We start from the raw sequence: 27,613 nt of genomic DNA, 5'->3' as shown, positions 1-27,613 counted from the left end.
TGTACCTGCTGTATCTATTGTACCTGTTGTACCTGCTGTATCTATTGTACCTGCTGTATCTATTGTACCTGTTGTACCTGCTGTATCTATTGTACCTGCTGTATCTATTGTACCTGCTGTATCTATTTATTTTATTTTATATTTCTTATATTTTATATTTACATTAGTTTATATTTTCATTGTACACGTCAAACCTGTTCTGTACCTCCAGGGTTAGCATATTTACAAGTAATGTTAGCTACCTGTTGGAATCTCTCAGACATTTAGTTAATTCTAATGTTAGCTCTCTGCTACAAAAAACTATATATTTTGTGTTTGTTAGCAGATAAAGGTTAGCACTATGCGTTAGCCGTCATGAAGCCAGTTAGCAGGTTTAGCAACCCGTTAACATAGGCTGCTCTAAAAGAGAAAGTTAATGTTATCCATTGGTTACCTATTACTTACATTAACATGCACTTAGCATTAGCTATTACTAATTATTAGCTTATAATGACAATTAGTATTATAGAGGCTTTCGTTAGCAGACATAATATTAACATAAGATATGAGTTATTGTCAGTCATCAGTTAGCAGACAGTAAGCTAGCATTAGCTACCTGTTAGCAGCCAGTGCCTCCAGTTGGCAGTCCAGGACCTCTCCGGTTTTGGCTCTCAGCAGAGCCTCCAGGTTCTCCTCCAGAACCTTTTTCTGTCTCTGAACCTGACGGAGAACCTGACCCGCCTCCTCCAACATGGATCGAACCAGAGGCCTCCTCTGGACCAGTACGGACTGGGACTGCTGGGTCTGGACTTGTTGGGGCTCAGTTTGCTGGGACTTGGACTGGAAGTGGTTTGGTTCTAAGAGATTTTGTTGTTGGGACTGAAGCAGGTTTTGTTGGGGCTGGGTTTGTTGGGACTGGTTTTGTTGGAACTGGGACTGGGTTTGTTGGGACTGGTTTTGTTGGAACTGGAACTGGGTTTGTTGGGACTGGTTTTGTTGGAACTGGGTTTGTTGGGGCTGGGTTTGTTGGGGCTGGGTTTGTTGGGACTGGATGTGGATTGGTGGGGAGAGATTTTGTTGTTGGGGCTGAAGCAGGTTTTGTTGGTGCTGGTCTGGTCCAGGTCTGGTTGTCTTCAGAGAGTCTTCCGGCTGTTGGACGACAGAGAGTTTTTACAAACACCTGGGGCCTCATGTACTAAGACTTGCGTGGATTTCCTACTAGAATGTGGCGTACACTGAAAGAGTGAAAGTTCCGTGCGCACCAAAAAATTCAGATGTATCAAAACATGCGTATGCAGAATCCCACGCACATTGTCTTTGTACATCGCAATCAACATGAAATTGAGCGCACATGCACGAGCAAAACGCTCCACCCTGTCCCCTCCCTCAAATACACCGATTTGAATATGCTAATTAGTATAAATAGGCCTAGATAGTGCTGTCTTTAGGAAAATGGCAAAAGCCAGGAAAATAAATTTTGTGTGTGAATTGGAGGTGCTGCTGACGGAGGTAGAGGCCAAAAAAACATTTCATTTTGCGTGGCACAGGCAGTAAACTCGTTAGGGTCGGAGAACCGCACCGCAGCGGAGTTGAAAAAGAAGTCAGAGCCTTCAGGCCACAGGTGGTGGAGTCCCTGTATTACGGTAGACTGATATACTGTACTGCTGTATTGTGAAAGGGTTACGGTACGTACAAGACGTGACGTCACCACGCTCCCAGTGAGCGCTAGTTGTTGTTGTGTGTGAGCCATGCTGATGAGACGGTGGCACATCGGTCCGCACTTTATTGTTAATTGTTAAATAAATATGCCAAGAGGCTAAAGATAATTCAAGTGTGTTCTACTTATCCTCCATACGCAGTAGAGGACTGCGCGCTGCAGTAAATAACCCCTTAACACAAATAATCTGCAAATGATTTAAAATTGTTTAATTGCTTGATTGATTGTAAATAATAAAGACTTTCACATACAGTGCAACTGTCCTGAGAGCAATTGTTAATTTTGGCTATGCAATTTCAATGCATCGCCTGTGAGTGTCGCCAACTGACATAAGCAAAAAATATGTACGTACGCCAGCAATGAAGCTGCCGTGGAGGACCGCACATTCTCACGTTCATTTTACTTTTAGTACATCCGAACGTGAACGTGAAATATGGCATATGCACGAATTTTGTGCGTACGCAACGTTAGTACATGAGGCCCCAGGAGCATGCTGCAGTTTTAGATTCTTTCTCTATAATCAGAGTTTGACGCTCACCTTCAGCAGCATCTTCATCTCAGTCTTCAACCGTCCCATCTCCCTCAACATCTCATTGGCTCTCGTAGCCACTGCCTGACTGTGATTGGCCGAAGACAGCAGGTGACTTCCTGCAGCTGGCTGGGTTGCCGTGGAAACACTGGGAGCACCTTGGCAATACGGGTCATCTCTGAAAAAGAAGAAATACTTGTTTAGTCGACAAAATGAGAGAAAAAGGTTTCTCGGAGTCTCAGCTGACCTCTTCAAATGCCTCGTTATGTTTAACCAACAGTTGTTACAGAAACCTGAAGAAAGATGTATATTTGATTATTATTTTAATGACTAACCACTAATAAACTAATGTAATATATACCCTATCCCGTATAATATAAATATACATTACCCTGTATAATATAAATATATACACATTATCCTGTATAATATAAATATATATACACACACATTATCCTGTGTAATATAAATATATATACATTATCCTATATAATATATATACACATTATCCTGTATAATATATATAAATATATATATATATATATATATATATAATACAGCTGGATAGTCGAGCAGTTAGAGACGCAGACTACCCAATTAGAAACCTGGAACCCCCGACAAATACCGAAGCTGACTTGTGAAGTACCTTCAGAAAATCTGCTAGTGGATGTGAATACTGCACTAACAACAATCCCTACGGGAACCATCACTGAGACCAATAAGCTGATACACAGTACAGCAACAGTAATCCTAGAAATGCTTGGATACAAGATGGGCTCAAACCATAACAGGCAGCATCCACCATGGAGAATACGACTAGAGGCCAAGATAAGGGCAACACGGAGAGAAGTTAGCCAGCTAGCAGAGCTACAGAAAGGCAACATAGTGAATAAAGGGGCACCCAGGAAATACACCAAGCTCTCCATACCTGAAGCACTTGAAACTGCCAAACAGAGACTAACAGCACTGGCCACCTGGTTGAAGAGATACACCAAGGAGGCAGAGGCCAGGAGAATAAACAAGTTTTTCTCCACTGAACCAGCCAAGGTGTACTCTCAGTGGCAGGGAGGAAATAACAACAGGCCCAGACCCACCAAGAGCTGAGGTGGAAGAATACTGGAAGGCCATATGGGAAAAAGAGGCATCACACAACCCAGATGCCCAATGGCTAGTGGACCTAAGAGCAGACCACAGCAACCTCCCAGAACAAGAACCAGTAACCATCTCAATGGCAGACTTTCAAGAAAGAGTGTCAAAGATGAAGAGCTGGACAGCACCAGGCCCCGATATGATCCATGCCTACTGGCTGAAGAAGCTAACAGCACTCCATGAACGCCTAGCAGCACAGATGAACCAGCTGCTAAGGGATGGGTCCCACCCAGAGTGGCTAACCCAGGGCAGGACGGTCCTAATCCTGAAGGACCCTAAGAAGGGACCCATCCCATCCAACTACCGGCCAATAACCTGTCTTTCCACAACATGGAAGGCCCTGTCAGGCATCATCGCGGCTAAGATGAGTAAGCACGTAGCTCAATACATGAGCGGGGCTCAGAAGGGAATTGGTAGCAACATCAGAGGAGCCAAGCACCAGCTACTGGTCGATAGAGCAGTCGCCCGAGACTGTAAGAGCAGGAAGACCAACCTGTGCACCGCCTGGATCGACTACAAGAAAGCTTACGACTCAATCCCCCACACGTGGATACTGGAATGTCTGAAACTGTATAAGATCAACAGGAACCTAAGGGCCTTCATCCAGAACTCGATGGGAATGTGGAAGACAACCCTAGAAGCCGACTCAAAGCCAATTGCCCAAGTCAACATCAAATGCGGCATATACCAAGGAGATGCGCTATCACCACTGCTGTTCTGCATAGGCCTGAACCCCCTCAGTCAGATCATCACAAAGAGTTGTTACAGGTACCAATTCCTAAGTGGAGCAACAATTAGCCACCTGCTCTACATGGATGACATCAAGCTGTACGCCAGGAATGAGCGAGAAATCGACTCACTGATCCACACCACCAGGATCTACAGCAACGACATAGGGATGTCATTCCGATTGGACAAGTGCAGCCGGATGGTCTCAAAGAGAGGCAAGATGATCAGAACTGAAGGGGTTGACCTACCAGAGGGCAACATAGGTGATATCCAAGACAGCTACAAGTACCTTGGTATCCCACAGGCTAATGGAAACCATGAGGAAGCCGCAAGGAAGTCAACCACAACCAAATACCTCCAGAGAGTAAGGCAGGTCCTGAAAAGTCAGCTGAATGGCAGGAACAAGATCCAAGCCATCAACATGTACACACTACCAGTCATCAGAAACCCTGCTGGGAATATAAGCTGGCCAAAGGAGGAGATAGAAGCCATAGATAGCAAGACAAGAAAGCTCCTCACCATGCACGGAGGGTTTCACCCCAAATCCAGCACCCTGAGACTGTATGCTAAGCGGAAAGAGGGAGGCCGAGGACTAGTGAGCATCGAGGCCACTATCCAGGATGAAACATCAAAAATCCAAGAGTACATCAAAAAAATGGCCACAAAGGATGAACTGCTAAGTGAATGTCTCAGGCAACAGAAACCCGATAAGAGTGCAGAAGAAGAAGAGGAGCAGACAACCTGGAGGGACAAGCCCCTACATGGCATGTACCACCGCCAAATTGAAGAAGTGGCTGATATCGAGAAGACCTACCAATGGCTGGAAAAGGCTGGACAGAGGCACTGATCATGGCAGCACAAGAACAGGCCCTAGGTACAAGAGCCATAGAGGCCAAGATCTACAAGAGTAGATCTGACCCAAGGTGCAGAGTATGCAAAGATGCCCCTGAGACAGTCCAGCACATAGTAGCAGGGTGTAAGATGCTAGCCGGTTCAGCGTACATGGAGAGACACAACCAAGTGGCTGGAATAGTGTACAGGAACATCTGTACCCAGTATGGAATAGAAGTACCCAAATCCCAATGGGCCGCACCACAGAAGGTGGCTGAGAACAACAGGGCCAAGGTGCTATGGGACTTCAGCTTCCAGACTGACAAACAGGTCCTGGCCAACCAACCGGACATAGTGGTGGTAGACAAGGAGCAGAAGAAAGCGGTGGTGATAGATGTGGCCATACCAGCAGACGCCAACATCAGAAAGAAGGAACACGAAAAGGTTGAAAAGTACCAAGGGTTGAAAGAACAGCTGGAGCAGATGTGGAAGATCAAGGCGAGCGTGATCCCCATGGTAGTAGGAGCACTCGGGGCAGTGACCCCCAAACTGGGGGAGTGGCTCCAACAGATCCCAGGAACAACATCAGAACCCTCAGTCCAGAAGAGCGCAGTCCTAGGAACAGCTAGATACTGCGCAGAACCCTCAAACTCCCAGGCCTCTGGTAGAGGACCCGAGCTTGAGGATGACACAGATACCACCCCAAGAGGGTGAGAAGGAAGTTTTTGTTGTTTTTTATATATATATATATATACACACACACACACACACACACACACACACACACACTATCCTGTATAATATATATATATATATACATAAACACACACATTATCCTGTATAGTATCCATTATATATAACACATATAATTGAATAGAACAACCACACAGTGGAATATAAATGCTCACTGTAACTCAAACTCACTCATTACAATGTATGGGGTGCGTTCCAATTAACTCTAATCACATATTTCTGCCACACACACTCTGTTTTTGTCAGTCTCTACAGTCTGCTGCAGCCAATCAGAGGACACCACAGTGGGGGAGGGGTAAGATGGCTGCCACTATAACCTCCTGCTCTGTCATTCACACACAGCTGCTGCTGACAGTCTCTGCTGCTGCTGCTGTTGCTAGGCAACGCCTCAGTGGTTTCCCATGGTGACAGCGAGCAGAGATGCTGATGGAGGAGACACGCTTCCATTCACAGTCCTGTCTCCTCCTCCTCCTCCTCCTGAACGTGTCACCAATAATTCATGCGTTTGTAGCAGCGAGTGGAGGTGAATATTAATTCAGTCTGTGAATCTTTTCTTTATCCTGGTGATTTCCCATCATCCTCTCTGTCGCCCAGGTTAAATGGAGGATTTACAACAAATCAGATAAATCAATACTAAATCAATCAGGGAAAGTCTTCTCTCTCTGTTACTGATCGACAGTGATCACATGGGATAAATCTGGCTCCATGAGACCAGGTGGTTCCCTGTATTCTGAACCTGGGTCCAGATGCGCTCAACCAGAAGGGTCCATTATAGAGGACTATAATGGGTTCATGTGGACCCATATGGGATAAAGATGAGACCTAAAGGACTGAGTGTCGACGTATTTGGGTGAAATGAGGGTTAAAGTGGGATAACTGTGGACCAGTGCTGGCCAAGTGTGAGTAAATCATGACCCATATAAATGTGGATCAATATCTGATCACAACTGAATTATTAATGGATCAGTTGAAGTTCTCACTTCGAGACAGAGCGAGACCGAGACAAAGACACATAGAGGTAACGGGTCGGACCTGTGTGAGCACTGCAGCAGTCGGGGGAGGAGGGAGGAGGGGGGGAGTCAACATGTCTGGAGACGGGGGCAGGATGGGGGAGGAGAGAGAGCTGTATAATAGCTGTAGTGGGGGATGCTGGGAGAAAGATAGTGCTGACATCATTGTCTATAGATGGAGCCAACACCACACACACACACGCACACGCACACGCACACGCACACGACCTCTGGCCTGCACTTTAAATTCAAACAATCTTTATTAGCATTAAAGTTATTAACAGACTCAGTGATGATGTCACCTCACGCACACACACACATGCACACGCACACGCACACACACACTCTTTGTTTGTTTGTGTCTGCGGCACATTCCCCAATAAATGAGGTTGGTAACCATGGCAACTACAGCATCCTGCATGGCAACGAAGGACAGAGACAGGCCGCAGTCATGAGACAGACTATCTTTACCATACACTGCTGGTGATAATAAAAATAACAATAGTAAAACAGGAATAAATGTCCAACGTGACGTATTCAAACAATTTATCAATTATCAAACTAGTTGATCATTCGTTTAATCCTACCTTGTTTTACCTCTAACACACAGACAGTGTGGGGACACCTCAGAAACACCACGGAGTCCCTACACTGTGTGTGTGTGTGTGTGTGTGTGTGTGTGTGTGTGTGTGTGTGTGTGTGTGTACATTAGCATGCACACAGTGAGCTGCTGCACTGAGCCAAGGGCACCTTAACCATCACACACTCACACAAACACACACACACACACACACACACAGGTGTGTGTGAGAGAAAAATCTGCAATGCAGCAACAACCCAAAAACACAACTGCAGTACTACTACTACTACTACTAATACTACTGTAAACACACTACAGATACTACTGTAAACATACTACAGATAATACTGTAAACATACTACAGATACTACTGTAAACATACTACAGATACTACTGTAAACATACTACAGATACTACTGTAAACATACTACTGATACTCCTGTAAACATACTGCCGATACTACTGTGAACATACTGCAGATACTACTGTGAACATGATGCTGATACTAAACATACTGCCATTACTACTGCAAACATACTGCCGATACTACTGTAAACATACTACAGATACTACTGTAAACATACTGCCAATACTACTGTAAACATACTGCCGATACTACTGTAAACATACTGCCGATACTACTGTAAACATACTGCTGATACTACTGTTACTACTGTGAACATTATTAATACTACTGTAAACATACTGCCGATACTACTGTAAACATACTGCCGATACTACTGTTACTACTGTGAACATTACCGATACTACTGTAAACATACTGCAGATACTACTGTTACTACTGTGAACATTACCGATACTACTGTAAACATACTGCAGATACTACTGTAAACATACTACAGATACTACTGTAAACATACTACAGATACTACTGTAAACATACTGCCAATACTACTGTAAACATACTGCCGATACTACTGTAAACATACTGCCGATACTACTGTTACTACTGTGAACATTATTAATACTACTGTAAACATACTGCCGATACTACTGTAAACATACTGCCGATACTACTGTTAGTACTGTGAACATTACCGATACTACTGTAAACATACTGCAGATACTACTGTTACTACTGTGAACATTACCGATACTACTGTAAACATACTGCAGATACTACTGTAAACATACTGCAGATACTACTGTTACTACTGTGACAATTACTGATACCACTGTGAACATTACCGATACTACTGTAAACATACTGCCGATACTACTGTAAACATACTGCCGATACTACTGTTACTACTGTGAACATTACCGATACTACTGTAAACATACTGCAGATACTACTGTTACTACTGTGAACATTATTAATACTACTGTAAACATACTGCCGATACTACTGTAAACATACTGCAGATACTACTGTTACTACTGTGAACATTACCGATACTACTGTAAACATACTGCAGATACTACTGTTACTACTGTGAACATTACCGATACTACTGTAAACATACTGCAGATACTACTGTTACTACTGTGAACATTATTAATACTACTGTAAACATACTGCCGATACTACTGTAAACATACTGCCGATACTACTGTGAACATTACCGATACTACTGTAAACATACTGCACATACTACTGTTACTACTGTGAACATTACCGATACTACTGTAAACATACTGCAGATACTACTGTTACTACTGTGACAATTACTGATACCACTGTGAACATTACCGATACTACTGTAAACATACTGCAGATACTACTGTGAACATTACCGATACTACTGTAAACATACTGCACATACTACTGTTACTACTGTGAACATTACCGATACCACTGTGAACATTACCGATACTACTGTAAACATACTGCCGATACTACTGTGAACATTACTGATACCACTGTGAACATTACACATACTACTGTAAACATACTGCCGATACTACTGTTACTACTGTGAACATTACTGATACCACTGTGAACATTACCGATACTACTGTAAACATACTGCAGATACTACTGTGAACATTACTGATACCACTGTGAACATTACCGATACTACTGTAAACATACTGCCGATACTACTGTTACTACTGTGAACATTACTGATACCACTGTGAACATTACCGATACTACTGTGAACATACAGTCCAGCATCTGTTGTGGATCCATTAGCTGACTCTGTCAGACTGGGAGCTCCCAGTGAACAGCAGGTCCAGACCGGGACTGAATGCAGCATCTGATGGTGATGGAGGACAGTTTGAGGACAGGGAATAAACTACTGAGGAGGTTTTATTGCTGGGTTTAGATCCTGCCACCCCGGGCCTAAGTAAGCTAACTTTAGCAGCCTGAGCTAACTAGCTAAGCGCATCTAACATTACTGTTGGGACAGTTGGCTTCTTCATGCAACAAGTTCATCAGGAAACTCCATAAATTACTTTGATAGCGCTGTCATCAAACTGTGTTTTTGTACAGTGATAATATAATTACAGTAGGAGTACAGGTAGTACACAGGTAAAAAAATAAAGTACATCCTAAAACATACATTGAAGCTTACTTTGAAAACAAAGAGCTCCACTCCGGTATAATTTCAAAGTAAAGCTCAGAGAGAAAGAACAGTCAGATGTCAGTGAAAAGGTTCATACCAATGGAATTTATTACAACTGACTCAGCTTCAAGGCACGTTACAAGATCAAATGTTTCATCAGTTTTAATCTACAGGAACAGAAAGAGTCCAAAATAAAAACAGAAACAGGCGGGCGTTTTCTTGCTTTGTTCTCTACTGAACCAACTCTTAAATGTAAAAAAGAAAAACAGGAAGTCCGACAGAAAAAAGCTTTATTGCAGTAAGAAAATGAAAACTTTTTAATTAAATAATATACAAAGATCATTATAAACATTAATAATGCAAAAAAAAAGAAAAAGATTGTAAAAAGTCAAATAAATAGTTGTATAAAAAATAAAAACTGTTTTTTACAAACTGACGGGGTAATGATGAAGGTGTCTCACCCTCTGAACCTGTCTGTTTAAACACAACACCACTATTCACACCTCCGTCACCGCCACGACGACACAAACACTCTTATCTGAAACATCCACATGTAGAATATTTATACGTTTCCTGCAGCTGCTCAGTCTGAAAATCTGCTTTAAAATCTGTCAGTGGAGCGACTGTATGCTGACGATATACTGCTGTACTTTGCAGACCCTGAACTTTAAGGCGGGTTTGCTCTGTTAACTGATGGCCATAGGTAAAAACCGGTTAGATTTATGACTTTTTAGGACCTTTATGAACACAATAAGCCCTACTGGCAAAAAAGCACAGATGATGTTGATTAGGAGTATTGATTCCATGTCGGTTTCATTTTGTAATTGTTACAGCATAATCTAAGCTAATTTTCGCCCAAAAGACATTTAAAAGACCTAAAAATGCAAATTTATATAATTAATAATAATAATAATATATAAGTAATCGTTTCTAATAATTAATAATGGACCCTTCATAAGCCCTTTTTTGCTCTGTGCTCCAATCACAGTTGAGCAAGCCTCGGTCAGAACCTCAGTCAACTTCCTCCTTTCCTGTAATTAGATACGCTATATGCTAGGCTAATCTATGTAGAAAATACAACCACATTTTGAAGATGGTTCAAAGATAAAAGATACATATATATAGTTACATCTACATCAACCATCACCTAGCTGGTTAGCCATCGTTTTACTAGGTAGCAAATCTACATTAATCGTTTGATAGCTGGTTTACTAGTTCTAGTAAAACTAGCTAACATCAATCGTTAGATAGTTAGTCACATCTGGAAACAGACAGATTTTAAGATGGTTAAAAGATAAAAGTGACATAAATATAGTCAGTTAAATGTTAGATAACTAGCTAGCTAATCTACATTACTTGTTAGCTAGCTAGTTAGGTGGCTAATTAATAGGATCAACCCATAATTTATCTTTTAACTATCAAAAATTGGTTGTTTCAGAAGTAACTAGCTAGCTAACGATTTATGTAGATTAGCTAGCTAGTTAGCTAGCTAGTGTCTGGCTCTGTACCAAAATGCTAGCTAACTAGTTAGCTAATTATTGCTGTAGATTAGCTAGTTAGACAGCTAGAGTTAGCTAACATTAGCTAACTGAAAATGTGACTATTTGTCTCTTTTATTTTTTAACCATCTTTAAAATGTGGTTGTCTTTTCAACATAGATTAGCCTAGCACATAGCATAGCATATAACACAAAGCAGCAAGTTGCCTACCCAGATCTGATTTAATGTATAAAATGTCAGAAAATAGTGAGACATCTTGTAATGTCTGACCAACAGTCCAAAACATTTCACAAAAAATAATACAGTAATAAAATCATTGCTGATTAATATTCTGTCAGTTGTTTCAATAGTTTTACACAGTCAGTCCTAAACATGTTTACAGAGTAAAGGTAGAATATAAATAGATAACTGGGTGTATTGATTTAAAGCTGCTCTCTGTTTAATCACTGAGCTCTAACATGATCAGCAATCAATAACCCCACAAGGACTTATTTCTCTATCAGAACTGCGGAGGTGAGGAAAGGGTAACGCTTTATTTGACATGTCTAAAGTTTCCTAATTACGACTATACAGTCAGAGTTGTGTTAATAGTGAGTTTGCTGTGTTAACAGTTGGTTTTCAGATTGAACTCAAATTAAAGTTTAATTAAACAACTGTAAATAATGAAAAAAGTTCATGTTCAGACTATTTGTGGGTGGCTTTGAGCTCAGTATTTCTAAACTCTGATTTGGGGGGGTCATCTATTATTATTGAGCTTTTTTCTGTGGATTGATGTGACTGTAAGTCAGTGTTACTGTGTTCAGTAATAATTCAGTTAAATATTCTTTAACATGTTTATAATTTAATTGCTGAGAGCTCCTTCTGTCCCTGCGCTGCTGATACAGTATTGTAAAAAAATTTCAATATGCATCAGTATTTAGAAAAGCTGCAGTGAAATTTTTAGGCCTCAACAATCCCTCGGGTGCCTGGTTACCTCAGTCGGTAGAGCTGGCGACCCATGTACTGAGTTGTTGCAGCGGCCCGGGTTCGAATCCGACCTGCAGCCCTCTGCCCCCGTTTCCTGTCTATCTTCGGCTGTCACTATCGAATAAAGGCAATAAAAGGCCAAAAAAATAACTTAAAAAAAAAAAATCCCAAAAGCACATAGCAGCAGGTTGCCATGATGTCATGTATAAATGTCGGAGACATCATGTAATGTCTGACAAACATTTCAGAGCAGTTCATCAATTCATAAAATCAAGTTGCCTTCGCAACTGTTTCTGCAATTTCCACAAAGAAGTCCTAAAAACATCTCAACAAATATTTTACTTTTTTAGAAAAGCTGCAGTGAAATCAGGAGTTTGAGGCCTCAACAATCCCAAACTAAGCCTTTGAAATCCTGGAGGAGCTGATCAATATTCTGATAAAGATACCGATACGTCTGCGATTATAATAATAATATCAGCAGGCTGATATATTGATCACGCTCTAGTGCAAATCCAACAAACGTCTCATTGAGATTTCAGAATAATCTCAATGTGATCATTTTAGCCTGACACCTGTACGCCACTAATCTGAACATTTTATAAACTAAATATTTAATCAGAAATGTCTGACTCAACAAAGAGAAACATCAAATATAATATATGTATATAATCATAAAGAGTGTCTTCATCCAAATACCTTCAAATACAGCTGGAAGACTAAAGTATTCATATTTATTGGATTATGTCTCTGTTGAACTTCATCAGACTGAAAACATTTAAAAACTGTTTTATAAAAAATAAACTCAGTCAGTGTGTTAATGACTGTAATCTGCTGGTTCGGCCTATTCAGATAATAATAATAATAATAATATTAATAATAAAGTCTCTGTTCTCTCTACAGTCAGTGAATTTAACCCTTTAATTGACAATCAAATCAGGATAGTTTTGATCAAATACTCTGAAAGTGTTGAAATTGATTACGAACTGTAAAAAATCCAGTTGAGAAGGTTCAGAATTTCAAGACAAATGTTGATGTCAAACTCTTCAATTTTTAAATAAATAATAAGAATCAATAAGAATTTACTTAAAAAATTAAAAATTAAAAATAAAATCTGTATTTAAAAAATTGTTAAAAATCAAAGTGAAAAACTGAACAATTAAATATTTTCAGTTGCAGCTATTTGATGTTCAAACATTTAACAGTTTAATAGTGTATAATACTGACATAAAGGGGGTTATTTATTTATATTCCTTATCTCATCAATATTTCTCCGTCATCATAAAATGGAAAGTTTATGCTGTTTCTTTAATTTAATCAACATCGATCAGTATCGATAACTGATCAGTTCTTTCTCCACTGACAGACGATTGATAATTACTATGACTTTTCTTTCTTACCTTATTAATATTTCTCCATTTTAAAATGAAAAGTTTAAGGTGTTTCTATAATTTAATCAATACTGATCATTATCATCAGCTGATCGATAGTCGCTCCACTGACAGACGGTTAGAAGTCTCCGCAGTCTCCTCAGGGGTCTCTTTCCTTCTTTACCTTCACGTCTCCGGCGAGGATGGTGGCAATCTCACCCTGCATGAAGGCCCAGGGCACGTTGGAGCCGACCAGCGGGCACTTCTCCCCGCTGGGGCAGTACACCTCCCCCGAGGCGCCCTGGGCCTTGATGCTCTCTCTGGAGCAGGGGAAGCAGAACTTGTGGCCGGGGACGGACGGACATTGCACGAAGTGGGTGTCCTCCAGCCGCTCGTGGCAGATGGTGCAGCACAGTGGGCCGCTGCTGGCCATCGGGGAGTCGCTCTGCTCCAGACCTCCGGCTGCGGGCAGTCCGAGGTCGCCGCTGCGGGAGGAGAGGCGCCTCTGCCCGGACACGGAGGCGGGGGACACCGGGCTACTGCTGCTGAGTCTGGAGGAGGAGGTGGTGGAGTGGACCGAGTCCTTGTTGGGGGAGTTCCCGAGCGCGTCCGCGACCGACATGAGCGCGGCCATCGGGGACTGTCCGTTTTGCGTGGGGGCGGCGGGCTCCGGGGAGGGGAGGCCTGGGCCGAAGGAGGTCGCAGCCAGGGAGAGTTTGAGGGCCTCGGTCTGGCTGTTGAGCCACCTCTGCTGGTCCTCCGCGCAGTCCGGCTCCGGGGAGGCCTTCCTCTTCCTCACGCCGGCCCTGGGGCCGCTGCAGCCGCTGCCGGAGGCTGGAGCCCGGCCGGGGGGCTGCAGGCCGGGGGGCAGCAGCGGGCCGTCGGTGTGCGGCTGCGGGAGCATGTCCCCCGCCACCGCCTCCTTAAAGACCCGCAGAGATTCCGGCAGCAGGTCCCCCAACAGCCGCCAGTCCCCGGACCCGAACTTCTTCTCGTACTCCAGATACTTGAACCCGGACGACAACCCCCTCCCGAAGTCCTTCATGCAGTCCTGGTACATCTGCTTGGCTACTCCGGACGCGCTGGAGAACACGGTCCCGGACCCGGTCGGGTACTCAATGAAGATCTTCAGCTCGTACTCCAGACCCGGTTTAGAGACCGCGTCGAAAGCGAACACCCTCCCGACCAGCCCGTGGTCCTTCTTGAAGCGGACGTCGAACGGGGTGCAGGCGGACAGGGTGAGCAGGGTGTCCCGAACTGGCTTCGGTCTGCTGGTCCAGTCGTCGTGCCGGTTCCGGAGGCTCTCGCTGAGCTCGGACAGGACCTCAGCGTTCCGCTGCTTCTCCTTCAGGTCCCGCTCCTGGTCCGAGCTGGACACGGAGGCGGGCCGCTTCCCGGCGGGGTCGGACAGGATGGAGACGCCAAGCGCGGAGCTCTGCGGGGCGGCTCTGCTCGGTGCGTGCAGCGGGGTCTGAGGCAGCAGGTTGGGGGGCACCGGCGCGCCGTGGCTTCGGCTCCTGGAGTTCGGGCTCTGCCGGTTCAGCTCTGGAGGTCCGTCCTCCGGTTTGAACCCGTTCGGCAGTCTGTAGTCGAACCGAGCACGGCTGTCAGCGCCGAGAGAGTACCGGTCCACTCCGGGCTGCTTCCCCTGTGCTTCCGGCGGGTTCAGCGGCTCCTTCCCGCTCAGTAAGGCCGCCCCGCTCCTCCCTGCCGCCGGCTGCTGCGGCGCTCCGGCGGGAGGTCTGCCCTCCTGGAAGCCGTGAGCCCGCTTCAGGTGGCGGGCTGTCTCGATGACGAACTCGATCCGGTCCGCGCCCTCGTAGTTGACGCAGCCCCGGCACACGGGCTCGGTGAAGTCCCAGATCATGGCCCAGGGCATGCGGGGCAGGTCGCACAGGTAACAGGACTGTCTGCGGGACGAGGAGAGCTGCGGGGAGGACATCGTCCCCCTTCCTGCCTGCCTCCTCCGCGGAGCTCTGATCAGACTGCAGTGACTCCTCCGCGTATTGTTCCTCCTCCTGCTGAAGCTCCGTGTGCTGTTGCAGAGAGCGAGGAGGAGGAGGAGGAAGAAGAGGAGGAAGAGGAGGGGGGTGGTCTGCGTTTCTTTCCCTGCATGCTTCACTCCGAGAGGAGCTGAGGAATTTGGATTATCCTCCTCTTCCTCCTCCTCTCTAGGAATGCCACCAGGTGGAGTAAGTGATGTCATTGCCCCTCTTCCTCCTCTTCTTCCTCTTCCTCCTCCTCTTCCATTACTGTCACATTACAGCTGCTCTGAGGTCAGTTTCAGGCTTCCAATCAGTGCGGATCAATATCACAGTTCTCATCAGGATCCAGGTCTTCATTCTGGTTCTGGTTCAGTTTCTGATCTCATCTTCACCAATGATCAATAACAGGATGTATTACAGTTTGAGGCTGAACAATATCTGAGAGACCCGATAAAAAAGATTGGCTGGATTTGTTTGTTAAAATCAGTTTCTGTTGATCTGATATCAGCCCACACACTGATCTATTGATCTGCTGATATATTGATCTATTGATCTGTAAATAGGTTGAAGTATTTTGTATTTGCATTATTATTAACAGCTGGAGAACATCCATACAGAGGCATTGATCCCTGATTGGCTGCCGTATTGGTGAGGAGAAGATCTCTGATACTGATTACTGATCGGTTCAGTCAATCACAGTGTCCAGATAGAGTCCAACAGCTTAAATGATCAATATCTCTCCGTTGTGGGTTATTGATTCCCCCCCCGACTGTAGAGCTCCTCTAAAACAATATGGCTGCCTGTTGTTCCAGCTGTGGTAACATCAGTCTTTATGTTTGTATCAGTTTATGCACACAAAGCACAGAAATACATTATTGATTGACATTATATAGGTCCAACAATATGTGATTAGTTAGTTTAAGCTGTCGACTAATGACAGACAGTGGATCACAGACAGTGGATCACAGACAGTGGATCACAGAGGATCACAGACAGAGGATCACAGACAGAGGATCACAGACAGTGGATCACAGAGGATCACAGATAGGGATCACAAAGGATACAGACAGTGGATCACAGACAGTGGATCACAGACAGAGGATCACAGACAGAGGATCACAGACAGTGGATCACAGACAGAGGATCACAGACAGAGGATCACAGACAGTGGATCACAGAGGATCACAGATAGAGGATCACAAAGGATCACAGACAGTGGATCACAGACAGAGGATCACAGACAGAGGATCACAGACAGTGGATCACAGAGGATCACAGACAGTGGATCACAGACATAGGATCACAGACAGTGGATCACAGAGGATCACAGACAGAGGATCACAGACAGAGGATCACAGACAGTGGATCACAGAGGATCACAGATAGAGGATCACAAAGGATCACAGACAGTGGATCACAGACAGAGGATCACAGACAGAGGATCACAGACAGTGGATCACAGAGGATCACAGATAGAGGATCACAAAGGATCACAGACAGTGGATCACAGACATAGGATCACAGACAGTGGATCACAGAGGATCACAGACAGAGGATCACAGACAGAGGATCACAGACAGAGGATCACAGACAGTGGATCACAGAGGATCACAGATAGAGGATCACAAAGGATCACAGACAGTGGATCACAGACAGAGGATCACAGACAGAGGATCACAGACAGTGGATCACAGAGGATCACAGACAGTGGATCACAGACATAGGATCACAGACAGTGGATCACAGAGGATCACAGACAGAGGATCACAAAGACAGAGGATCACAGACAGAGGATCACAGACAGTGGATCACAGAGGATCACAGATAGAGGATCACAAAGGATCACAGACAGTGGATCACAGACAGAGGATCACAGACAGAGGATCACAGACAGTGGATCACAGAGGATCACAGATAGAGGATCACAAAGGATCACAGACAGTGGATCACAGACAGAGGATCACAGACAGTGGATCACAGAGGATCACAGACAGTGGATCACAGACAGTGGATCACAGACAGTGGATCACAGACAGTGGATCACAGAGGATCACAGACAGTGGATCACAGACAGTGGATCACAGACAGTGGATCACAGATAGAGGATCACAGAGGATCACAGACAGTGGATCACAGATAGAGGATTACAGACAGTGGATCACAGATGATCACAGACAGTGGATCACAGACAGTGGATCACAGAGGATCACAGACAGTGGATCACAGAGGATCACAGAGGATCACAGACAGTGGATCAGTTAGGGGGACGCTCTGTGTTTCATTGATCCTGAACCTCCCGAGCGGAGAAACGCTCTCTGAATGAGCAGGAATCAATAGACGTATTGATAAATGATCAGGTACAGTATGAGTGTCTGCTGCAGACACATCTGGGCGTCTGTTGCTAGGCAGGTTTCACCCCCATCCTCTCTCTCTCTCAGTGCGTAGAAAGCCTCGATCACCCGCCTGAGGACTGTTCCCTCTGTGTGTGTGTGTGTGTGTGTGTGTGTGTGTGTGTGTGTGTGTGTGTTTTCTCAGTCTCAGACGGACACATCAACACACACTGTAAACAATCAATTATCTATCAATCAATCACTGATCACAAACAGCTCCAGACAGCACGGGGTTAACTGGCACCGCGCCACAACAATGCATTCTGGGAGAAATATTAACTTGAAGTCATCAAATCTCCAGTGACACACACACACACACACACACACACACACACACACACACACACACACACACACACACACACACACACACACACACACACACACACACACACACACACCTCTGATGGATACCGTCTGTGTTGCCGTGGAAACGCGCCTGGCGACCACGCTGCGAGGAGGTAGCTGAATACATGAAGAGCCCCCGACTCTCTGAATGATTATGCAAATTGATCAACACAGACAGACAGACAGACAGAGATATATAACATCAGATCATCCACCAGCTGCAGCAGGTCCAGTATGATAGAGTGTCTCCGGTTCATTACGGGTCAGAGGTCAGAGGTCAGTGTTCATCAGACACTGTTAGTAACAATAATTAGGCCACAGCTCATCAGGTTCACATTAAACAGAATTAGCTTATTAAAGGAAGAAGTGAAAGAGTTTGTGAGTGTATTTATCAACCACAATAAGACTGTTCTCTGCTCCACGTGTGGTTAACCTGCTTTAAAGTGTCGTTCTGTCAACAGGAAGTCAGAGGATCAATAAAGTTATTACAATTCATCCTGAACCTGAATTTCATCACCTTATATCGGCAGGTAGTGGGATGGTGGACGACACTCAGTGCTGTCAGATAGATTTATCAGATAATTTAACTAGATTTTATTTTCATTTAGTTTATTTAATGAATTTATAACGGTGAACAGTTTGAGAAGGTGTCCAACAGCAGGAAGTAATGGACAGCCAGCAGCCAATCAGAGGTACAGGATGTTTCTGTGTATAGACTCCACAGATTCTGTTTAACATAACCATCACGCTTAAACCACCAGAAACACCCTCCCCCCTTCACCTGCTTTGCTCTGGCCATCGGTCATGGCGGGGTGTTGCCATAGCAACTGGGCCGGTCTCCACAGTGGCGCCGGCTCTGGTTACCGAGGAGGTTTGCTGCAGGTTGCCAAGGAAGTCTGCTGACGGAGAGAGAGGAGACAGAGCAGTGTCAGAGAGGGTTGCTGTCTGAGGGGTATCGCACAAAACCAAGATAAGGGATTAAGCCGGGATATGTTGGTTATCCTGGCTGAATTAAGCCTCAAGTCGGTTGCATGAAAGCAGCTCAGACTTATCCCGGCCGAGTTACTATGGTGATATATATATATATATATATATACACACACACATCTAGTACATAATGTTTTTTATTATTTCCCTACTCTTACTGTTTATTTATACTGTTTTCTCTCTATCCACTTTGCTGCTGTTACATTGGAATTTCCCCATTGTGAGACAAATGAAGGAATATCTTTCTTTCTTTCTTTCTTTCTTTCTTTCTTTCTTTCTTTCTTTCTTTCTATCTATCTATCCAACTCCCATTCACCTGTTCCCTCTTCATAATGGCTTGCCCTTTCTTGGAGGATGTACTGGATGAGGAAGCCCTAATCCTCAGACGAGCATTTAGTCCTGAAAGAGTCTTCTGGGACAGGTCAGACCCATTGGCCGTTGGAGAGGACTATCTCATTGAGAGATACAGATTCTCAGGTGATGGACTAAGATATTTATGTAGGCTGCTGGGTCCAAAAATACAGCACCAGACAGCAGGAAGCCATGCTCTCACTGTACCACAGATGGTCTGTGTTACATTGAGATGTTTTGCAAGTGGGAGCTTCCTTTATTCTGTTGGGGATGCAGAGAACCTCAATAAAGGAACCATTTGCAGCACATATCCTGGCTTGGTGGGCCCCCTGTGCCAGTTCTATGGGCTTTTTTTAACTGCTACAATCATACAGACATTCAACATGTCAGCAGATACCTAATCTATTCACCTCATTTGTTCACTGTTATCTACTTTATAGTCACTGACCAGCCTGCAAAATGTTCTTGTATTTAACTTTAACTTGCTGCCAGGTCCTTTTATGGCCAGACAAGTTTGTTCTTTATGGACCTGTACTTATGAATTGTTTGCACTTAATCATACTCTACATCTAAGTAACATGCACCTCTACTTGCCACATTTAAAGCAAAGTGTACAACAGTTGATTAGTGGACTTAAAGTAACTCCTTTAGTCCTTTAATTGTAGCCTAATGATGACAGTTCCAGTGGAGCACTGTTTATTCATTGTACAGTTTTGGACTACTTAAGCATTAAGCCGGTCCAATAACAACAGCAACAGAAACAGCAGCAACAGCAACAGCAGCAACAGCAGCAACAGCAACAGCAGCAACAGCAACAGCAACAGCAGCAACAGCAACAGCAGCAACAGCAACAGCAGCAACAGCAACAGCAACAGCAGCAACAGCAACAGCAGCAACAGCAACAGCAGCAACAGCAACAGCAGCAACAGCAGCAACAGCAACAGCAACAGCAGCAACAGCAGCAACAGCAACAGCAACAGCAGCAACAGCAACAGCAGCAACAGCAACAGCAGCAACAGCAACAGCAGCAACAGCAACAGCAACAGCAGACAGCAACAGCAGCAACAGCAACAGCAGCAACAGCAACAGCAACAGCAGCAACAGCAACAGCAGCAACAGCAACAGCAACAGCAGCAACAGCAGCAACAGCAATAACAACAGCAACAAAAGCAGCTAAAAATAGCCCTCTGCTACAAACAGCCTGGTTACCATGGCAACCCCGTCTCCAAAATGGAAGAGACACACACACACACACACACACACACACACACACACACACACACACACACCTCTCTCTGTTCTGTTGCTCAGTCTGGTTTCCATGGTAACCACACACTGAATAGTGATGCTGCTGCTGCCACCTGCTGGTCAGATCTGGATCTAAAGTTTGACTGCTTCCTGCCTGAACTACACTTCCCATGATGCTTTTGGGCAATGTAATGAGTGTGTGTGTGATTGTGTACCTGCAGCGTCCAGGTGAGTGACCTGCAGACGGTCAGAGGAGGCGGCCGGGTCAGAGGTCACAGGGGTCACGGTGGCGTGGGCAGTCACTATCCTGAGGGCCGACTCCAGCAGCTGGCTCTGATTGGAGGAGAGGAGGGCCAATGAGCAGTCAGACAGCAGTCAGGTGTGAGCAGCAGACAGGTAAGTGTGTTTACCTGCAGCTGCAGCTGGTGGCTCTGCAGCGTCTCCAGGTGCTGCAGCGTCTGATGGCTCAGGCTCCGCCCCCTGTTCGCAGACCACACAGTGATGTCACAGTGATGTCACCAGAATAATGAATGATTAAGTGGTTAAAGTATATAATATATGTATATTATGGTAATATAACAGTACATAGTAACATTCTATATTATATTGTAACATATCATAAAGTACAGTATACGAGTAACATATACAATATCTTATATATAATATACAATATCTAATATATAATAATATATAAAATCTAATATATAATAACTAATATGTAATAATATATACAATAACTAATATATAATAATATAAAATACTATATAATAACATATATCTAATAATATATAATATCTAATATATAACAATATATAATAATATACAATAACCAATATATAATAATATACAATAACCAATATATAATAATATATAATAATATACAATAACCAATATATAATAATATACAATATCTAATATATAATAATATAACCTAATATATAATATCTAATATATAATAATATATAATAATATATAATAATATACAATAACCAATATATAATAATATACAATATCTAATATATAATAATATATACTAATATATAATATATACTAATATCTAATATATAATATATAATAACCACACTACACAGTCCTCACAAATTCAGAAATAACAAGTACCAATGAGTGTGCGTGTACCTGTCAGTCTGCAGCAGCTTCTGGATTCCTTCAGTCAGCTGACACACTCGAACCTCCATATCTGACTGAGCCTGAGAGACAGACAGTCAGAGAGACAGTCAGTCAATCAGACAGAGAGACAGACAGACAGAGAGACAAACAGACAGACAGACAGAGAGACAGAGAGAGACATACAAACAGTTAGAGAGACGGACAGTCAGAGAGACAGACGGATTCAGTCTGCAGATGTCAGTCTCTCTTAACTACTTATGTGAGTAACTAACAAGTTACTCACAAAAGTAGTTACTGACACTAGTTACTAATTAGTTACTAGTTAGTTATTGACACTAGTTACTAGTTAGTTACTGACACTAGTTATTGAAACTAGTTACTAGTTAGTTACTGGTACTAGTTACTAGTTAGTTACTGCTGCTAGTTACTAGTTAGATGCTGACACTAGTTACTGATACTAGTTACTAGTTAGTTACTGACACTAGTTACTAGTTAGATACTGACACGTTACTGGCACTAGTTACTGACACTAGTTACTGACACTAGTTACTGTCAGTTACTGTCAGTTACTGACAGTAGTTACTAGTTAGTTACTGACACTAGTTATTAGTTAGATACTGACACTAGTTACTGACATTAGGTACTAGTTAGTTACTGGCACTAGTTACTGATACTAGTTACTGTCAGTTACTGACACTAGTTACTAGTTAGTTACTGACACTAGTTACTAGTTAGATACTGACACTAGTTACAGGAACTAGTTACTAGTTAGTTACTGACACTAGTTACTAGTTAGATACTGGCACTAGTTACTGGCACTAGTTACTGACACTAGTTACTAGTTAGTTACTGACACTAGTTTCTAGTTAGATACTGACACTAGTTACTGGCACTAGTTACTGACACTAGTTACTAATTAGTTACTGACACTAGTTACTAGTTAGATACTGACACTAGTTACTGGCACTAGTTACTGACACTAGTTACTGTCAGTTACCTCCAGTGTCAGTGAACTGGTCTCAGGTCTACCTTCATCAGAGGAGCAGCAGCCACCAACGCTGCAGCTGCAGCAGCCGCTGCTGTGTTGGTGGCGTCCATCTGGACCCCCGCCACACCCACTGCATCCTGGGAGTTTGTCCTCAGACCGGGTCCATGCTGGGAGCTGGTCCGAAGTGGCTCCGGGTCCAGCAGCTGCACTTTGACCTCCCTCCTGCGGGGGGCGCTGTGAGAGCTGAGCAGCAGAGAGAACTCACGATCAGAGATTGAGTTCATTTAATATTTTAAATACCAACATACTGATTAATTACACTGATCAATAATCTCTTCCAGTTTATGAAGTACACAAACCAAACTTGATCAGAGTGATCAGAGTATTTACATTCCATATGAAGTATTCCACTACTTCAGAATCTAGATAGTACAAAGTTCAGCTTAAACTGAAGGTTGATCAATATCTTCAGTTATTATTGGTCAGCACGGTCACATGATTGTATCCAATAATATTTTACAGCACCAGTGAGAGCAAACCTTTGATTTTATTATTCATTATGTTTATTTCAAATCATTAATTATTACTATATTATTAATAATTATTATATTATTATTCATTTTGTTTTATTTAAAATCTCATTAATTAAATTATATTACTATTATATTATTATTAATTCTTATTATATTATTAATTATTATTATATTATTATTCACTTTTTATTATATTTTAGAAATTATAGTTTTTTTTCTCACCGTTCTTTCAGAGCCGCGAGCACAACTCCTCGACCTCCAGCAGCGAAACGTGACGTCAGGAGTTCGTGACCTAAGAGTGATGATGTCAGTGGGGTGATGATGTCAGTGGGGTGATGATGTGGGTGATGATGTCAGCAGGGTGATGATGTCAGAAACATAAGCTAGTTTTATTTCTGAGTCTAGTTTTATGATTTTTGTGTCAGAAGTTAAAAATATTTCAGAAATATTAATACAATTATTTTATTATCAATTCTGCAATAATGACCCATGTATGTATCAATAAACTATAATCAATAAAAAAGTCACATTTTAATACCCAACGATCAAACTGAACTGTTAATGGTAGAAATTAAAATACAATTAATTTTAAATAAGATAAAGATAAAATATTTTCACAGCTGTTCTGGATCACTGAATGTGATTATTGATTATTGATTATTGACAGATTGATGAAGCTGGTTCTCTCACCAGGCTGCCGGTCGCTGTGTGTCCCAGCAGAGAGCTTCCTGTGTGGACTACACTCTGCTGCTGGAGGCTGCTGGAAGAACACAATATTAATATTAATATTGATCTGTTGTTGCTGTGCACCTGTCTGTCTGTCTGTGTCTCTCTCTCTCTCTCTCTCTCTCTCTCTCTCTCTCTCTCTCTCTGTCTCTCTCTCTTTCACCCCAACTGGTCGAGACAGACGACCACCCACCTAGAGCCGGAGGATCTGTCCTAGGTTTCTGCCTTTTAACAGGCAGTGTTTCCTTGCCCTTGTCTCCAAGGTCTTGCTCATGGTGGTACTGTTGGGTCTCTGTAATTAATGTTATAAAGAGTTCGGTCTAGACCTGCTCTATTTGAAAAGTGTCCTGAGATAACTTCTGTTATGAATTAGCGCTATACAAATAAAATTTAGTTTAATTGAATTGATCTATGTATTGATTACCCCACAAAGACAGAAATGTGTTTGAATGTGCAGCTTCATTCAGAAATCAGCTGGTCAAATCTAATGATTACACAACCTGATAACGTTCAATGTTTGTGTGACGAGCTGATAGATAAGATATATTATATATTATATTTTATATATATATATATATATATATATATATAAAATTCCAATGTAACAGATATTAATATTAATAATAATAATTATATATAATATGATGACTGAACAGATATACATGTACACACATAGATATTATACATTAATATTGATATAATGTAAACATGTGTCATATATTCAGCCTGTGCAAGGTGTGCATACATACTGTAATATATATACATACAAGATATGATATGATACATAGCATATGTATAATAGATACTTGACTATACAAGAAGATATACATACAATAGATAATATCTTATATATTGTTATATAATAATAGTAATATTGTAATATATATTAATAATAATAATAATAATAATAATATATTGTATAAATATGATATATAATATCAACATGGTTTATATAAACACATATCACATATGATAGTATATGATGAAGTATATGTTCCACAGGTAGATTTAGTCCAGTCCTGTAATTGTGGATCTGACAGAGGCAGATATATTATATTCTATATTCTATATTCTATATTCTATATTATATAATAGTGATGGGTAATTAGGGACAAATGAAAGTAGAGAGTAGATGTTTGGAAGAAGAAGCAGACTCACCGTTCCTGTGGGTTCTCTGTTCTCTTTGGTCGGTTCTGGTTTCTTCATCGTCCGTCTGTCTGCACACAGACACACATTAGCTTTAACAACAACAACAACAACAACAACAGCAGCAGCAGCAACAACAACAGCAGAACCCGCAATAACAACAACAGCAACAACAGCAGCAACAACAACAACAGCAACAACAGCAACAACAGCAACAACAGCAACAACATAATGTGTCTAGATTGCAGTGATGGAATATGAATTCAATATGATAAAATCTGTAGGAGTTAGTTAAAATAGAAGCCCTGAAATGCCGGAAATGGCATCACAGTGGCCGACTTTGACGGCACGCCATGGACACGCCCTTCAACGTACAGTCACAAAAAGCACGGCGTTCATTCAGCAAAATTTTTTGACTGCGCTGACCAATTTTGAAGCAGATCCGATAAATTCCCTAGGACGAGTTCGTTCAAATACAAGGCAAAAAAGTGAAAATGACCACAAAATGGCCTCCCAGAGTGAAAATTAAAATGAAAATAGCCGACTTCCTGTGGGTTTTGGGGCATGGGTCCAAGAGGCTTTTTTGTACGTCTCGGCACATTATACATGCCTACCGAGTTTCATACATATCGGTGAAACGTGGCGCCGGGGCTGCTTTTTAAAAGTCCTGTAGGGGGCGCTACAAACACGACAAACACGATAATTGGTATGTGAGCTGAAGGCTCTAGTCTACACGTGTCCTGTGAATTTCATATTCATAACTATTACGGTCTCAGCACAGCTAATTATCTTCCACCAGAGCGCCACCCGGTGGCGGATTGTTGACACCTTTTTTAGGGGACCCTCAGGGAGCCATGGGCAAGCATCCTACCAAGTTTCGTTTTAATCACACTTGCCAATGCAGAGATATAAACTTCTTCATTTTAAAGAGCGCCACCTTGTGGTGATGGCCTGCAATTGTTCACGATACATAATGAAGACATGATGAACTATGGACCCAAGGTTGGTGTAAATCGGACATACCAATGTGGAGAAATGCCCAACTTCCTTTTTTGACGAAAAATCAACAGGAAGTGCTAATTTTATAACTTCCTTATTTTTTGAAATATCAAAATACTTTAAATTAGTTTTTTTTGCCAGGACGGTCTCCAGATGCTACGTGCAAAATTTCGTGCGAATCGGACAAAAGCGCGTGGATGGATCACGAAAACGTAGTTTTTGGACATTTCGCACTCTAGCGAAAAAAAATCTTAGCGGTAGTGGGCGTGGCCTATATAGGGTTATTAGACTGCCTGAAAGTAGCGCCACCTAGTGGCCGACCTGAATGTGACGTGAAGAATATCCAATATTACACCAGGCCCGACAACTTTTGCCAGGGACCTTGAAACAGCTCATTATGTTACTGTGAGTCAATCTATCTTAATGTTTTGATCAATAATAAACTTCCTGTTTCACCAGATAGCTCGGGTCACCAGATAGCTCGGGTCACCAGATAGCTCGGGTCACCAGATAGCTCGGGTCACCAGCGGATGTGGAACACCTACCGGGCTGAGAGCGCGCTGCTGCCCGCAGAGGAGCAGCTTTCTCCGGCTTCTGTCGGAGCTTCGGCCGCCGCTGCTGCTCGGCCAGAGGCGGTTGGACGGGGGGGTCCGCCAGTACCTGGACGGGGGGGTCCGCCAGTACCTGGACGGGGGGGTCCGCCAGTTTCTGGACGGTGATCTGGACAGACCCGGGTCCTGGTCTTGCTTCATGAACCCGAACCTGAGTGGATCGGATTAAAACGTCCCCGGTGTCCGAGCTGCAGGACGACTGATCCGGACTGATTTCGGCGTCCCGCAGCCTGGAGGCCGGCTGACCCAACATTTAATTAACTCTTTAATTCAGTGATGTGCTAGCAGTTAGCCTGCATGCTAACTGCCGCGAGCCGCTTTCAAAGTTCCCGCTGCGGCGTCACACGGACCCAAAGAGCCGCTGCACCGTGAAAGTCCACCAATGACGGAAGTTACAGCGGAAAACGGAACTTTACGAAGAGAATAATAATAATAATAACCTTTAAATGACAGAATGATGCGTCAGAAAGATTCAAAGAGAGAAAATAAAACAGCAGCAACGGTTGCTGACAACAAACACCGCACTTCCGGGT

General features: G+C 43.0%; 2 protein-coding genes across 6 annotated transcripts; both read right to left on the bottom strand.

Annotated features, from left to right (window-relative positions):
• Positions 1–106: 106 nt before the first annotated feature.
• Positions 107–27,613, bottom strand: LOC127362339 (protein TALPID3-like). Of its 5 annotated transcripts, none has more exons than XM_051397948.1 (11): positions 27,015–27,613; positions 25,483–25,541; positions 24,289–24,358; positions 23,821–23,890; positions 23,107–23,308; positions 22,087–22,157; positions 21,360–21,429; positions 21,165–21,282; positions 19,145–19,262; positions 2,235–2,403; positions 107–1,128 (listed from the first exon to the last, which is right to left on the bottom strand). In XM_051397948.1, exons 1-11 carry the CDS (start codon positions 27,331–27,333, stop codon positions 592–594), a joined length of 1,803 nt encoding a protein of 600 aa, XP_051253908.1. In that variant the 5' UTR covers positions 27,334–27,613; the 3' UTR covers positions 107–591. The 5 variants fall into 5 exon arrangements, with proteins under 5 accessions (XP_051253908.1, XP_051253909.1, XP_051253910.1 ...); XM_051397949.1 differs by having other exon boundaries at positions 19,145–19,259; XM_051397950.1 differs by having other exon boundaries at positions 24,289–24,355.
• On the bottom strand, positions 9,887–16,662 carry irf2bpl (interferon regulatory factor 2 binding protein-like). The gene has a single exon (XM_051397941.1). It carries the CDS (start codon positions 15,844–15,846, stop codon positions 13,801–13,803), a length of 2,046 nt encoding a protein of 681 aa, XP_051253901.1. The 5' UTR covers positions 15,847–16,662; the 3' UTR covers positions 9,887–13,800.

This window comes from Dicentrarchus labrax, unplaced genomic scaffold (assembly GCF_905237075.1).
Source record: "Dicentrarchus labrax unplaced genomic scaffold, dlabrax2021, whole genome shotgun sequence".
NCBI classification, from domain to species: domain Eukaryota; kingdom Metazoa; phylum Chordata; class Actinopteri; family Moronidae; genus Dicentrarchus; species Dicentrarchus labrax.
Note: the sequence above shows the minus strand (reverse complement) of the source record. Positions and strands in the feature narration are given on the sequence as shown.